The sequence below is a fragment of the Hevea brasiliensis genome, chromosome 15 (genome assembly GCF_030052815.1).
Source record: "Hevea brasiliensis isolate MT/VB/25A 57/8 chromosome 15, ASM3005281v1, whole genome shotgun sequence".
Lineage (NCBI taxonomy): Eukaryota > Viridiplantae > Streptophyta > Magnoliopsida > Malpighiales > Euphorbiaceae > Hevea > Hevea brasiliensis.
Window position 1 is genome coordinate 50,030,424 of NC_079507.1, and position 16,416 is coordinate 50,046,839.

The following is a 16,416-nucleotide window of genomic DNA, read 5'->3' on the forward strand; positions in this document are numbered from 1 at the left end:
TTAAGGATAAAAGCATGAGCTTCAAAGAAAGCTCAGTTATTATTTACGTACATCCTCATCGTGCTCTAGTAACAGCAGCACGTTTAAGGCAAGTACACATAAAAGCACCAGCTAGAAAGAAGCTAGCTTCTTATTTACAAACATCCTCATTCCACCGTTAAGCACCGGCGGTTTTTAGGGAATTGCATGCTATAGCATGCAGCCTCAATGGCTGCAAGGAAATGTAAAATGCATAATATCAAGCATACCAGGTAAAAGAGAAAACTCACTAGGTGATTTTTTTTTTGTTATTATTCTTACTCCAAACCACTGACTATGAACTTGCACCAAAAACACGGATCCTCTGTTCGATAGGAATGCGGCAGCATGGACATGTAGCTTTACCCTTCTTCCCATGATTGTCACTGCAACTGGCACACATAACTTGGTGGGCACATGGAAGAAAAACAATAGAGACTTCATCTTTCATACAAATCATGCATTCTCTATCACAGTTAGATCCCTTATCTTGTGAATCCTCCAGGGTATCTAATTCATGAAGCAGCCTAGCAATTGTTTCTCCTTGGGGCTTTGTCTTCTCAGGCTTTCCTAAGGGTAAAATATTTAATTGGTGATTCAAATCAGTGAACTCTGCAGATAGTTTTAGACGAGAAAACTCCTGCTCAAGTCTTTGGAGATCATCCTTGTGGCGTTGGAAGTCTATCTCTGTCTTGAGGCGCAAAGCCTCAAGCTTCCTTTTATTATTGGCCTCAGCAGCTTCCCTGGACCGACGTTCCTCCTCTACCTGGGCAAAAGTTTGCTCTTTTACCTTCACTTCTTGCCTCCACTTTGCCTGTAGTGACAGTATTGGATGGCATAACTTGTTCAAAGCATAGATTAGGATAGATAGAATATGGATACTTTAAGATATAAATCAAAGAATCCCTGAAAACTTCAAAGCTGCTTTAAAAAGAAAGAAAAACCACCAACGACCACATAGGAGAGACCGTCTAAAAAGATTATTGACAAAAACAGGGTTAATTATAAAATGAAAAAAAAAAAATTAAAGGCCATATGATGTCATAAACAAGGACAAATTTTATGCAAGATCATAATTTAGTTGGCAGCGCTTAATAAAAACACATGTTGCAAGTTAGCATGTGAAAATTCTCCATTTTATAGCCTACAATACAATTTTCAAATGCATACAGATTGGCTCAGTTTAAAAAGGAAGAAGAAAGACAGGCACAATGCATCAAATAAAAAACAGAGAAATTCTCTTTCATCCATGATGAAAAGCTGTTAATAGGAAAGAATCCAAAGCACTTGCACTTGAGAAAAAAATCAAGATAATCAAGCATGTGCAATAATCTCTACACCAATAGTGAATAATGATTGGTGGCAATGGGCTCATTTGCAAAATTAACCAAGTTCAGAAAATTATACTGAGAAAAATAAATTGGCTTCACTTAAGTCAACTTATTACTAAAGAAAAAAAGGACAGAATTTTGATCTTAGAATTGCATTGCTTGTGCATTCATTCCAGACTTCCAGTAATGATGACAAGGGGAACATGAAGACCATATAATATGACCAGTCACCAGTCCCAAAGGGGCTATATGAATATTGGGAGTACCCATATGTATTATGGTACAAAGACCGCTTTCCATTCATGCCAATGCCTAGCAACATAAGCCATGGAATCCAATAAATTGAGATTTGAGAACACTTAACCTTATAGTTTGTTACATCAAGCGACAAGCGACAAGCGGCACATAGTTTTCCATCCCCTATTCTAAACTCAAAACAACATCAAATGTTGGGAATAGATTCTGAAGACATAAAGCTACTGATATATAGGATATAATGGAAAAAGCTAATCACTTAATTTAGGGTGAAGCAGTGGCACCCACTAAAAGAGCTTCAGCCACTCCATTTTCTTGTTTCACATAAAGAAACAACAAGCTTTGTCAAAAGGTGATATATGTTACTCGACTAACGTGCAGGTATCAAGTGTAGTTTTTATCCCAAGTATCACACCTTTATGATGATGAAACTCTAGCATACTCTAGCATAGCCACATAGAAGGGCTCAGCAAAGAGAGATCCACATATTGACATGGCACAGTTACAAGAATTGTAAAGTTCACAATTAAAATTGAACCAAATCAAGTCTCAATCAATTCAAACCAAGCAAATTGAAATTGATCAAAATCATAAGCAAATTGATGATTTGCAATTCAAATCTCACAATTTTATCCAAATTTTGCAATTCTCATCGTTTAAAAGTAAACTAGGTAAACAATATATTTTTCTTCTGCTTATTATTTATACCCCCCCCCCCCCCCCACCCCAAAAAAAAAAAAAGAAAAAAGAAAAAATATCTTATTCCACTTCCCTTCATCCTCAATCTCTCTCTCTCTCTCTCTCTCTCCTCTTCCCAATGTTTTATTTTCCACCCAAAAAAAGGAGATAAATAAACTACAATCATTGATGATGGACATGGAACTCATCAATTCTTTAGTTCTAGGTTATTTTGGTTTCTTAGTTAAGACAAAGTACATGAGAGAAATTTCTCTATTGTTACAAATATTGTAGCATGTAGCAAACAGAAACACAAAAGTTTCATTTATGGGTTATCCGTGAAACTAAAGTGAAAATACAAAAGCACACTTCTAAAAGAAATGTATGTGTTTCTCAAATGGTTATCCTAGGAACATGAATTTCTAATATTTTTGTTATGAAACAAAAAAAGGAGATAAATAAAACTACAATTATTGGTAATGGACCTCATCAATTCTCTAGTTCTAGATTATTTTGGTTTCTTAGTTAAGACAAAGTACATGAGAGAAATTTCACTATTTTGACAAATATTGTAGTATGTAGCAAACAAAAACACAATAGCTCATGGAAACAAAAGTTTCATTTATGAGTTAACCGTGAAACTCTGAAAGTGAAGATACAAAGGCATACTTCTAAAAGAAATGTATGTGTTTCCCAAATGGTTATACTAGGAATATGAATTTCAAATTTTTTTGTTATGAAACTAACATGTGAATATATTTTGCTGCTTGTTTCACTTTTGCATGTAACACATGTTTAAAAAGAGTGGGACTAGACTTGCATTAACTGCCTTCAAAGTTCAATGAATCACATGTTCAATAAATAGTCATTCAAATATTTCATCTTCCATTACAATTTGTTAGTTTTATATGTATATTTTTGATTTTGAGAAAATGTATCAAATCTTCCAATTCAATTTGGCTCTCAATTCTTGATTCATGAAATTAGGTTTTCATTCACAATTCAAATCCAAATTTAGTAACTATGCTTATGAGCTCAGCAATTTATATAAATTTGAAAGGTCAATATAAGCAATCTGTAGATCGTTAACTGTTGGTGACACTGATTCCAAACATGCAAACAAAGGTTTTTTTATCCCCCTTTTACGTGAGTAATGCTGATCTCAAACCAATCTCTATCTGACAAAAAATGGTGATGGAACAACATGAGAAAAGGGTGAACAAATGACAAATAGAAAGTAGGAGGAAGAAATGTTTCAATATTATCTTCAGCCCTTTGAAACTGCCTTGTCCAAGTTTTCAATTCTTGTACCAAACAGATATTTCACACTCATGTCCATGTCTTGTTACATTGATATGGGTACCAAATCAAAATGCTGAGTCCAAGAAACATGGTTGGTGGTAATTTATCATTTAATCATCAAAGATCAAGAGAGCAAGAGAGAAGTAGCAAAAGCTTTTCCAAGGGAATTTTCAAACAATACATCTCAAAATTTAGTTTTATGGGTAACAACTTATAACAAATCACCCTCCAAATTTACCCTTCCGACAAACAAAAAATTTTATCATTGAGCAAGGCTGTTGCATTGACATCAATCCCAGATGAAACATCTTCCAAACTAAAAGTTATTTCACCACAATCTTTGCAACAAAATCAACCATGGATAACCAATTTTTTGGGTTAGAATTTGATTTGAAAATTAAAACCAAAACATCATATACTCTAAGCTAGAATGAGCCATTACATCCCTGCAAAACAGCATGTTCAACTTTCTTACAATTAGGAAAAAGATGGGATAATTTCATCCATGGATAGGGGACTTATCACTGAGTTTCAGCAATCTGACTTAATATCGATTTGTCATGTAAAAATCATTTTAGTTTGTGTTTCAACAAGGTCCGTATGGCCACATTAATGTCAAAATTTGGCTGTATCATTTTATGTCATGACTCATGACCAAATAAAAGGATCTTATGGTCCACCTTCAATTTTAGAACTCGCTTAATACAATATTTGCTTAACTATTACATCAGAAATATGACTAAATTTTTATACGAATATAATGAAAATAACCTTAATGAAGTACAAACTAAAGTTCCAATTTTGATGTGACAAATTGAAGTTTTATGGTTGCATTCGAATTTGGTAAAAGCTTTGGCGAAATGGATAATAATGACAAGTTACTATATTTATACATGTAAAAAGCATTTATCAAAATTTATATGTCAAAACCTTTAGCTATCCTATATGAAACCTACGCCACAAAGCATGCCTAACTAATCATCTGTCCAAAGCAAGAAAAAAACAGCCTAGTGATAGAGACAAAATGAACTTGATTTGAGTTAGTATCAGAAAAGCATACTTTAATATCAGAAATACAGGAATAGAACATCAAGGTTGAAAATGTTTTTCTCAATTGTCCTAAACTAGCAAAAGATTATGGCCCTGCAGCCATTTGTTTTAGAAACAAAAAGATTTTTGTATTATCACTGCTCTATAAAGCTAGCCAAGCATTTTCACATTCATTGCATTTTGTTAGCTTCACCTATCCTCATCAACTAGCTGCATCTACATCATGTTTAGTGGGAGGTTAATACGCTTACGATGGTTGATAGCTCATAAACTTATGTTTTCCATCCAAAAGCAACGTGCATTTCCTTGCTATCTGATTGCCTGCTCCAAAACTGTAATTGGAATTAAAAACTAATTCGCTTTAACTAATAGATAGACACAAATTTGGAGACCTATATTTTATATGCTGGAAGAAATAAAGTAGCATTGGACATACACTCTCTAGATCATTATTTTCTTCATTCACAATCAGCATTCTTATAATACTTTTGCTTTAAAATTACAATAAAATGAAAAGGCAAGAACATAGACGAGAGTGGAAGTGTCAGCGTCCAGTAGTGCACATACATGGGGACAGATAGGTAGTTGGCAGATGGATAGATAGATAGATACAAATTCAAATATATAAAAAGGGAGATAAAATTACGCACCTCAGCTTCCTTCTGAGCCTGCTCAACTATAGCCAAACATCTTTGTAACTCCTTGATCTTCTCTTTCTCTCCTGCAATCTCATCTTGCAATTTAGTTTTCTGTTTCTCCCAAGCCAAAAGCTTCTTCAGACACTTCTTCTCCCTTTTTGCAACCTCCAAACAAGTAGTCACCGACTCTGATGCACTTAACTTAGAAGCCTCCATTTCTGCTCTGATTTCTGCATTCTCAGTCTCAAGCCGTCTCACAGCTGCATTTGCCCGGTCCACTTGACCACTTGCCTTCCTCAAAGCATTTTCCACCTCTGACAGCCTCTTCATTGTTGAATCCTCAAGAGTTTGTTTCCCCTTCTTCAATCTCTGTGTCTCCTCCCTCTCCATTTTCAATATTTTAAGCTCCGTTAAGTCACTACTAAGCTTTCTTGCAGCTTGCATCGCCTTCTGCTGTGCCCACTCCTTCCGTTCCTTTACTTGTCTCTCTAAATCCTTAATCTGATGAAGCAGGGTCACTATCATCTCATCCTTCTGATCTTCTCCTGTAAGTTCCAAATTTTCATCAAGATTCAAATCACCAAACTTACTTAATTCTGAAAAAAGCCCATCTTGGAACTTATTCCACCCTGTACTAGCCCCATCTTGGTTCTTCAAATTTTGAGACTCCTCACCCTTGTCGTCCAAAACTTCACTCGCTGTTGCAACCAGTGCCGCATGTCTTCCTGACAAAACACCTGAGCAAGACTCAGATTGAACCTGAGACTGCGTCTGCATCTGTTTTGAATTAGCCCTAAAACCTGCAGCAAACATGGCAACATTCCTTTTCAATAAAGACTTCATTGAAGGTGATAGGTTAAACCTTTTAGGGCACTCAATATCCTTTTGCAAAGTCATTTCCCCACTGTATGAGAAAAATCCATTAACTGCAAACTCCGATCCTCCCCCATTTCCAAACCCCCACCCTCCATGAAACCTACACAGCGCCGGTGCCACCACACCAATCCCATTATCAACACCATTGCTATTAACACTCTCAACACTGCTCTGCACTGTATTATTCCCATCAACAGGTGAATTAGACATGGGAATTTCAATGGTACTCGCTCTACCCACATGAAGATCACTCATTAATAAACACCACATAGCATCACCTTTACACAAATGCGGCCTAACTTGCTGCAACAAACAAACCATACCTGCAAGAGAATACTCCTCCAATTGCCTTAAATCATTAAAAACAGGATGGCATTCATCTAAATTCCCATTACTACTACTGCTACTACCACTCTCACAATTGCTATTCAAATAAGCTAAGGAGTTATGCAATATATTAGTTAAAACATCCATACCACCATAGCAATGCCCATTACGCAATATTGCGTTTAAAGCAGTATCCTCATCATAGCCTAATGCAACAAGCTTAGAAATGGCTTCTTTATATAAAAATTCAAGGTTCTTTAACAAGATTTCTTCTAATTGTTCTTCAGTGCAGTAACCCCATCCGTTATCATCAAGATTACCACTAGTGTTAGGGATAGGATTGCTGTGGGTTGAATCTTGCAGACCCAGATGGTAAGCCAAGGGTTTGAGACCAGATTCGAGTATGGATTTGGAGATTGATGAGGCGTAACAGCAAGGATCGAATTCAGGCTTCGCTGATCGCACCCTCCGGTTCGTACGGATATGCTTCTCCCTCATAGTGCAACCCATAAAGATTCCGCGTATAGAAAGATCAAGAACCTTATATAGAGATTATATGTAGAGATTATATGGATGTAAATCAAGATCAAGAAAGATACTTACAGGTTGGGAAAGGGGAATTTGAGGGATTGTTTGAGTTTCGCCGAAATTTGATGAACAGAAGAGAAGTTACAAGAGGGCATGCAGCTTATAAATCTTTGGCTAATAGCTTGTTTGGTTAAATTCGATTTCACAAAATTTTATGGAATTGTATTCAATGACAAGAAATTATAAGAATTTAATTATAAAAATTTACCAATAATTTATTGACTTATTGATTAATAATGAAGTAGGCTTATAATTGATCTTTGGCTCGGGCCTAAAGTTGTAAGTATATTTTTTTAATTTGATGTCTTACAAATTTATAAGAATTCAATTTTAAAAATTAATTATAATTAAAATAAGATAAAAGGTTTATTTTAACAGTTTAAATAAACTCTTAAATTTTTTCTTATCTAAATAAGTCCTTCATTTTTAAAATTAAATTAAATAATTTTTTTATAACTTAATTTTAATCTAATTAAGTCTAATTCAGTTATAGGGCCAATCATGATAGTTAATTAATCGTTAAAAATAATAAAAAATAATATAATATTATTTTTAAAATCTTTTATTCATTGTTAAATTAAAAATAAAATTAATAAAAGAAATATTAATTCATTTTATTTTAACTTCTTCTACATTGTTCTTTTCTTCTACAATATTCTTTTCTTCTGTGTTCTTAATAATCGACCCGGGCATATGGAGGGCGTCAAAGTCGCTTTATTGATTCACTTGTTATGTCTTTAGTAGCAGATTTAGTTGAAAAACAAAAAGAGATGGGTATTTAGGTGTTTCAGGGAAAAGAGTATTCAGGTGTTTTGAGTCGTCTACATCAGCGATATCATTCGTCTACAACTAAGGTCACCCATCCTACCACAACCATGGCCATAGCCTCTGCCTCCTCTACCTCTGCATTTATCATACCTAGTGCCATGATATAGAAATTGATGGTAAAAGCCATAAGTTATTTGTTAGAGATTTGGATTGTTATGAATCAACGGTTAATTGGAATTTTATGCCTTCTATTAATATTAGTTATTCTACATTGCGATGCTTACAATCTATTTCATGGAAGGTCTAAGAAAAGCAAAAGGAGTAAATTGGGTTACTTTTTATTATAGAGATCTCATCTTAGTAGCTTATTATGCTTTATCCTTTTTCTTATTTTCTTTCTTAGAATGCTTGTTAATTCACTCGTAGACACAAGCAATTGTTTTGCATAAATAAATTCAATTTGCATTTCTTTTAATAGTTAAAGCAATTTAAAATTTTCTTCATTCTTGATTGTGTTCATTTTTTTTGCCAGCGTAACTTTTATATACAATATTTTTGTAATACTTCTATTTGTATAGCCTGGTATATTTCACTGTTCCGATGACCAGTGTCAGTTCAGACAATTAAGAAAAGTAGAATCACGTCTAAGGCACCTAGTTAAACCCTGAATACAAATAATTAGTAATTGTCAAATAGTTAAGTATAAATAAAAAAAATATAACACAAGAAATTAAATGAGCCGAGAGTCACAGCGATGGGTGACCTTCTCGGGAAGGACTGCGAGGTCAATTTAAACTCGAATTTCGAACTGTAAAATGTGACGCCGTGGTTCTTAGGACTATTGCGAACACAATGAAAAAGAGAAAAGCATAAAAAAGAATTGTTAAGCAGGTCAAATAATTAGGTCAGGGATCCAGAAGAAATATCGAATTATTTACAAACCGGATCGAACCAGCGAGGGGCAATTTGGTCAATTGACCCCTAGAGCTGACTCCTGACCTAACTGTCAAATAAAATCGGAGAAAAAAAATTTTGAGATCAAGAATTAAATTAAAGAACTAAAGAAAAATAAATGAAAAAGGAAAAAAGAAAAAAAGTTGAAAGAGTGAAAAAGTTTATTACATCATGTATGACATCATGCATGAGGCAATAAACTTAATAATTAAAAATTTGAAATTATTGGATAATTGTGAATTAAATTATATTAAAAACACATAAAAGAAAAAAAAAATAAACCTCATTCTTCTTCATCTTGTTGCCGTAACATCTCTCTCTCTCTCTCTCTCTCTCTCTCATATAACTCCATGGAAGCACTAAACCAAGCTCCATAAACCCTAAATCCCACCATAGAAACCATACTCTCCATTATTAAATCTTGTATTTAGACCCTGATAAGGAGCTTGACAACAAAAAGAAAAAGAAAGGAAGAAGTTTTGAGAGGTGAAAAATTCTGCTCACTTAAGGTTAGTGTTCTTCTTTCATTCTCTCTTTGAATTTATGTTTAAGTAGCTAAGTTACACTTGGAATTAACAAATAAGTGAATAAAATCAAGCATGGTGGATCAAATAGAAATTCAGCCAGCCTATGTGGGGGTATGATTTACATGAGTTTGATTGAATTAAAGGTGAATATGAGCTTGAATGTGTTGAGTGATTATGTTTATATGCTTTGATTTAATAAAATGTAACAATTTGTGAGTTAGGATTTTGGACCTAGGGTTTGGGAGATAAAATTTTAAGAATTGGTCAAATGGTGTGTTTGACCTTATTTGAGCTGAAAAATGGTCATGTATGACCAATTGTGGTATGTTGGAAGTGTTGGAACCAAATGGAAATTCGGATTGGTTATGGACATTCTGCGGGCAGTATGACCAAGGTCCCTTTTAGGGACCAAAACTGAAAATTTACTAACCCAATTGATGTGAGGCCAATTGGGAATGAAACTAGACACAAAATGACACATTTTTCATTTAGGGATCATGCCCAGAAAGTAACCAAAACTTAGTGAACAAATTGACCAAATCCGAAATTGGGTGTTCTAACCTGTACAAAAATGATCAAATGAACAGTGTTTGTTCATTTGGCCATAACTTGGGCTAGGCAGGTCCAAATGACCTGAAATTTTACCAGTAGAAATTTGAGATATAACGCTACAACTTTCATGAAAAACACAAGTCCAAATTATGCCCTTAACTAAGTCATTTAGCCACCCAAATTTAGTGACCTAAAACTGCCAGAACCAAGTTGGTGCCCAGAAAATCTGGGTTAGGCCAATCCGGCCAGCCATGTTTAAATGGCTATAACTTGAGCTACAAAACTCCAAATGGAGTGATTCAAAAGGAAAATAAAGTTAAGACAATAAGAAACAATTTCTATGAATAAAACTTAGCCAAATTCTAACAGCAACATGACCAATGGAACAGTGCAATACAAGACACCAAAACTAAAAATTTGCAATTTTGCCTAAAAAACTTAAAATTTGAGAAAACAACCAAAACTAACAAATTAGGTAACCAAAATGTGGTGTGTGAGTGAAATTGAAATTTCTATACCTATTAAGCATTAAAAAGTCAATAAATTAACTTGAATAGTATTGTGAATAGTAACCCTGAAATACAAATTTTAAAGAACGTCAAGTTTAGCATATTAAAGCGAGGTATAAGTAGATTTGAATTTATTTTTGGAGTTATGATAAATTGTGATACTGAAACACTGTAAAACTGTGTGTTTCAGTGGAAAAGAATACTGGGAAGGAACCCGAGGCATTGAGTCAAGGCCAAGAGGTGACTCGTATAAGGTTTATGCATAACATAGAATTTCTGTAAATTTTCTTTTGCAAATTATTTTTGAATGAATTGAGATATTAAATTGTGACACAATTGGATTGAAATGTTTATTATGCTTTTGATTTAAATCGTTGAAAGATTAATTGTTTGTGTTTGAAATGGCAATAAATATTTAGTAAATTGTTAAGACAGTTTTGAAACCACAGTGTCATGACTATATATTTGAATACCTCACTAGCATGACTAGTGGGAGAAATCAGTTTTGAATTTTGATTCCTCCTCTGGCTGAAGTGTTGAGGTGTGTGCCAGTAGAAGAAGAAATTGAATGGATATCCATATATTTGAGCTAGCTAGCCTTGTGATATGACTTCTCATAAGCCTCTGGCTATTGAGATGATTATTATTTCGAATGGCATGATATAATTGTGTATTTTTATGAAATTTATTTTGAGACTTTCGAAATGAAATTGTTTGGATTAAAATTTTATAAGTCATGTTTTGAATTTGTTTCTCATGTTCAGTTTAATTTTTGAATAAATATGATTTAAATTCTGTATAAATATTATTTTAGTATGTTGTGCATGTAATACCCCTATTTGTATAGTCTGGTATATTTCACTATTCCGGTGACCGGAGTCGATTCGGATAATTAAGGGGATTAGAACCACACTTAACACAACTAGATAAGCCCTGAACATAAATAATTAGTTGTCACACCTTACCCCTCTGTAAGGTATAACATGATCCCGTAGAATACCTAATGAACTACCGAACTTCACCTACCGATAACTCATTAAGTACCCTACAAGGGATTTTAAAACAATTTTCTTACTTTTGATAAGTGGTGAGCATTTTCTAATAAGTACTTAAAACATATGATTAAAAGTAAATCAAGTTAATATTTTTGGTCCATTTTATTTTTCCACAAATTTTATAAAAATTTTGACAGAGTTTCTTCTGTATTTTGAGAAAACAGTTCTTCAAATACCTGTAAAAAGCACTTCTAAAAATTTTTCTCAACAACTACTTCAATTTCACAATCAAACTCAATCCATTTCAATCAATTTCTCAAGTTCAAAATTCAATAATCCTCAAAATACTAGCAATACATTTCATTCAAATTAAATAAAATAGTTCCACTCATATTTTATTAAAGATAAAACAATTTATACACATCCTTACAAATTTATATCAAAAGAAACACAAACTAAACTTTATTACAAACTTCATACAAATTTTTGTACAAGCTGCTCAAGACCCATTTACATGTCCATACATTTATATGCAATACATACATCAAAAGAAATATTTACAATTAGGGTATAAATTATACCCGATAGCTTCAAAACAAAAAGATCCTCAATCCTTAGCAGCTCAGTCTGCTGCTCTTCTAGTCTCTGTATCTGCGACAGCAATAGAAGCTATCGCTGATTACTAGGACTCAGTGGTGCACAACATACTAAAATAATCTTTATGCAAAACTTAAATCACATTTATTCAAAAATTTAGATGAACATGAGAATTAAGTACAAATCATGCATTGTGAGATTTTAAATGCAAACCAAGTTCATTTCAAAGTATCAAAACACATTTCATAAAACCCACAGTTAGATCATGCCATTCGAAATAAATAGAATCTCAATAGCCAGAGGCTAAAAAAAAATCACATCACAAGGCTAGCTAGCTCAAATATATGGATATCCATTCACATCCTCTTCTACTGGCACACCTCAAAACTTCTCCAGAGAAGGAATCAAAATTCGAAACTAATTATCCCCACTAGTCGTGCTAGTGAGGTGTTCAAATATATGGTTATGACACTGTGGTTTCAAAACTTATCTTAACAATTTGCTAAACATTGTCATTTCAAATATACACAATAACTTTCACAATTTAAATCAAACATCATAAGAATGCCATAATTTAATATTTCACATTATTCAAAACAGTATGCAAAAGATAATTATAAAAAATATACGTTGTGCACAAACCTCAAACGAGTAGCCTGTTGGCCTTGACTCGACTCCTCGGGTTCTGTCCCGGTATTCTTTTCAACTGAAACACACAATTTCACAGTGTTTTAGTACCATAACTTGGCATAAATCCAAAAATAAATTTAACTTCACTTTTACCTAGCTCTAACGTGCTAAATTCGACGTTTTTTAAATTTTGTGTTTTGGGTTACTATTCACTGTACTATTCAAGTCAAATTATTGACTTTCTAAGGCTTAATAGGTATGGGAATTCCAACTTTACCCACATACCACATTTTGGTCACCAAACTTGTTGGTTTGGTCATTTTCTCAAAACTTAGGTCTTTTAGGCAAAATTGCCAAATTTTTAATTTTGGTGTCCCTAATTGTACTGTTTCATTGGTCAGTTTACTGTTGGAATTTGGCAAAACCTTTTTCATAAAAAATGTTCCTTATTGTCTTAAGTTTATTCTCCTTTTTGAATCACTCCAATTGGAGTTTTGTAGCTCAAGTTATAAGCAAATTACGTTTCTTTGTTCATCTTTGCAGAATTTTGGTTCTGCAGATTTGTTGATCCAACTTCATTCAGTAATTTGATCAAGTTAGGTCCATAATTTGGTCTAATTTTCTTCATATGAAATGTTCTACTATGTCTTAGATTTCCATCGGTTCAAGAATCACCTAAATCGGAGTTTTCTAGAGAGAGTTATAGCCATTGAAACTTTATTGTTCAAATGGCAAATCTGCAGTCTACAGATTCAGGTCACCAAATTTGCTCAATAATTTGATTAGGTTAATGGCATAATTTGGGTTGGTATTCTTCATGAAAGTTTTAGGTCTATATTTCATCTAACCACTGGTAAAATTTCAGATCATTTTGACCTGCCTAGCTCGAGTTATGACCAAATGAACAAACACTGTTCATTTGGTCAGATTGTGCAGGGCAGCCTGCGATTTCTCTACTTCGGTCACTTTGTTCACTAGGTTTTAGTCACTTTTTGGGCAGACTTCCTAAATGAAAATTGTGTCATTTAGTGCCTATTTTCATCCCCAATCGGTCCCATATCCATTGGACTTGTAAAATTTCATTTTTGGTCCCTCAAAGGAAATTTTGGTCATGCTGCCAGCACATGACCTTATCCAATCCGAATTAGCTTTTAATTCCAACACTTCTAACACACCTCATTTGGTCACAAATGACCATTTTTCACTTCACATTAGGTCAAAGACACCATTTACAAGTTTTTCACATTTTTGGTCTCTAAACCCTAATGTCCAAACCCTAATTCACTAACCTCATGCATTTACTTGATTCCATGCCTCTAACCATAGTCATTCAACTAACTAAGGTTTATATACCCAATTAAATCCATCAAACCATGCAAATATACTCCCATATACATGCTGGCTGAAAATCATTCATGTTCCCTCAACAAATTTTTATTTCATTTTAAGCATTTTTCTAAGTTAACTAAGTTATAAACACAAGTAATAAACTCATTTGCAACTTAAATCACTAACCTTTGTGTAGCAACTTCTAACTCCCCTTTTCTCCAATTTTCTTTCTTCTTTTCTTCTTTCTTTGATGACCGATCTTCTTCTCAAGTTGCCTAGACAAGCTTTAACTATGGTGGCTTACTGTTCTATGGTGAAATATTATAATATGCAAGCTCAAAATTGAGCTTTAATGGAGGTTTTGGTGTGGGAGAGGGAGAGTGACGTTTTTGAAGAAGACTTTTGTGTTTTATTTTTTTTTTCTTTTCTTTTATGTCTTAAGAAGACCAAAAATCAATTTAAGTAAATTTATTAATTATATTCTTTATGGCATCATGCATGATGTCATGCATGATGTCATCTCCCTACACCTTTTTCATTTTCTCTTTTTTTTTTTCTTTTTTTTTCTATTAGTTCTTTAATTTAATTCTTGATTACGAAATTTTCTTTTCTCTGATTTTATTTGACAGTTAGGTCAGGAGTCAGCTCTCGGGGTCAATTGACCAAATTGCCCCTCGCCGGTTCATCCCGGATTGTAATTAATTCCATATTTCTTCCGGCTCTCTGACCTAATTATTTAACTAGCTTAACAGATCTTTTTCGTGATTTTCTCTTTTCCACTGTGTTTATAAGGGTCCTAAGGACCGCAGCGTCACTTTTTACTGTTCGAAATTTGAGTTTAAAATGACTTATGATCATTCAGAAGGTCATCCATCATTTGTGACTCTCGGCTTGTTTAACTTCTTACATTTTTCTTATTTATACTTAACTAATTGGCAATTACTAATTATTTGTGTTTATAGCTTCTCTAGTTGTCTTAAGTGTGGTTCTAATCCCCTTAATTGTCCGGACCGACACCGGTCACCGGAACAGTGAAATCTACCAGGCTATGCAAACGGGGGTGTTACAATTCTCTCCCCCTTAAAATAAATTTCGTCTCGAAATTTTACCTGGTACTAATCTCTGAATAGCTGTGGGTGCTGTCTCCTCATGTCCTCTTCTCGTTCCCAAGTAGCCTCCTCGCCCGAATGATGGTTCCACAGCACTTTTACCAACGGTATTTGCTTGTTCCGTAGCTGCTTCACCTCATAAGCCAGAATCTCTATGGGTTCTTCTTCATATGTGAGGTCTGGATTCACTTCAATTTCCTATACTGGTAGTACATGAGATGGGTATAATCGATACCTCCTCAACATAGACACATGGAAGACATTATGTATCTTCTCCAACTCTGGAGGTAGTGCCAAACGATATGCCAAAGGACCCACTCTTTCCAGAACCTCATATGGCCTGATAAAACGAGGACTCAATTTTCCCTTTCTGCCGAATCTCATAATTCTCTTCCAAGGAGAAACTTTGAGGAAAACTTTTTCACCCACTGCATACTCAATATCCCTTCTTTTCAAATCAATGTAGGACTTCTGACGGTCTGATGCAGTCTTAAGTCGATCTCTGATCACCCTGATCTTCTCCTCAGTCTGCTGAACAATTTCGGGTCCAATCATCTTTCTTTCACCCATGTCATCCCAACACAATGGGGTTCTACATTTTCTGCCATACAAAGCTTTATATGGAGGCATCCCAATGCTTGATTGGTAGCTGTTGTTGTAAGCAAACTCAATCAAAGGCAAGTGTGTATCCCAACTGCCCTCAAACTCAATCACACAAGCCCGTAGCATGTCCTCCAAGATCTAAATTACCATCTCAGACTGGCCATCTGTCTGTGGGTGGAATGCCGTACTGAAGTTCAATCTAGTTCCTAGGGCTCTCTGAAGACTACCCCAGAATCTAGAAGTGAACTTAGGATCTCTGTCTGACACGATGGATACTGGCACTCCATGCAGTCTCACCATCTCATCGATGTATAACTTGGTCAATCTTTCTAAACTGTAGTCCATCCGGACTGGCAGAAAATAAGCAGACTTAGTTAGTCTGTCGACAATGACCCATGCTGCATCATGACTCTTCTGTGTCCTCGGAAGTCCCATCACAAAATCCATTGTTATTCTTTCCCATTTGCATTACATGCGGTAGTGGATGTAACAACCCAGTGGGTACTTGATGCTCTGCTTTCACTTGCTGACAAGTTAGGCATTTGGATACAAACTCTGCCACATCTCTTTTCATACCCATCCACCAGTAATGCTCCTTTAGCCCTCTATACATTTTTATGCCACCAGGGTGCATGGAAAAAGGAGACTCATGTGCTTCCTTCAAAATAATTTGCCTCAAATTGACATCATTAGGAACACATATTCTGCCCTGGTGTAGCAATAGACCATCATCTCTGATTGAGAATTCTGGTTTCTTGCCCTGTCGGACTTCTTCCATCA

At 34.6% G+C, this 16,416-nt stretch overlaps 1 protein-coding gene across 1 annotated transcript; it reads right to left on the bottom strand.

Moving 5' to 3' along the window:
- Positions 1-7,194, bottom strand: LOC110642146 (MND1-interacting protein 1). The gene is made up of 2 exons (XM_021794100.2): positions 5,285-7,194; positions 1-832 (listed from the first exon to the last, which is right to left on the bottom strand). The coding sequence occupies exons 1-2, from the start codon at positions 6,983-6,985 to the stop codon at positions 314-316; spliced, it is 2,220 nt and encodes a 739-aa protein (XP_021649792.2). The 5' UTR covers positions 6,986-7,194; the 3' UTR covers positions 1-313.
- Positions 7,195-16,416: the final 9,222 nt, after the last annotated feature.

Coding starts and splice junctions, on each gene's coding strand:
- LOC110642146 (XM_021794100.2), bottom strand. CDS start 6,985: ATGGGTTGCACTATGAGGGAGAAGCATATCCGTACGAACCGGAGGGTG. Junction 833..5,284: donor AGGCTCAGAAGGAAGCTGAG/GTGCGTAATTTT, acceptor CTGTCACTACAG/GCAAAGTGGAGGCAAGAAGT.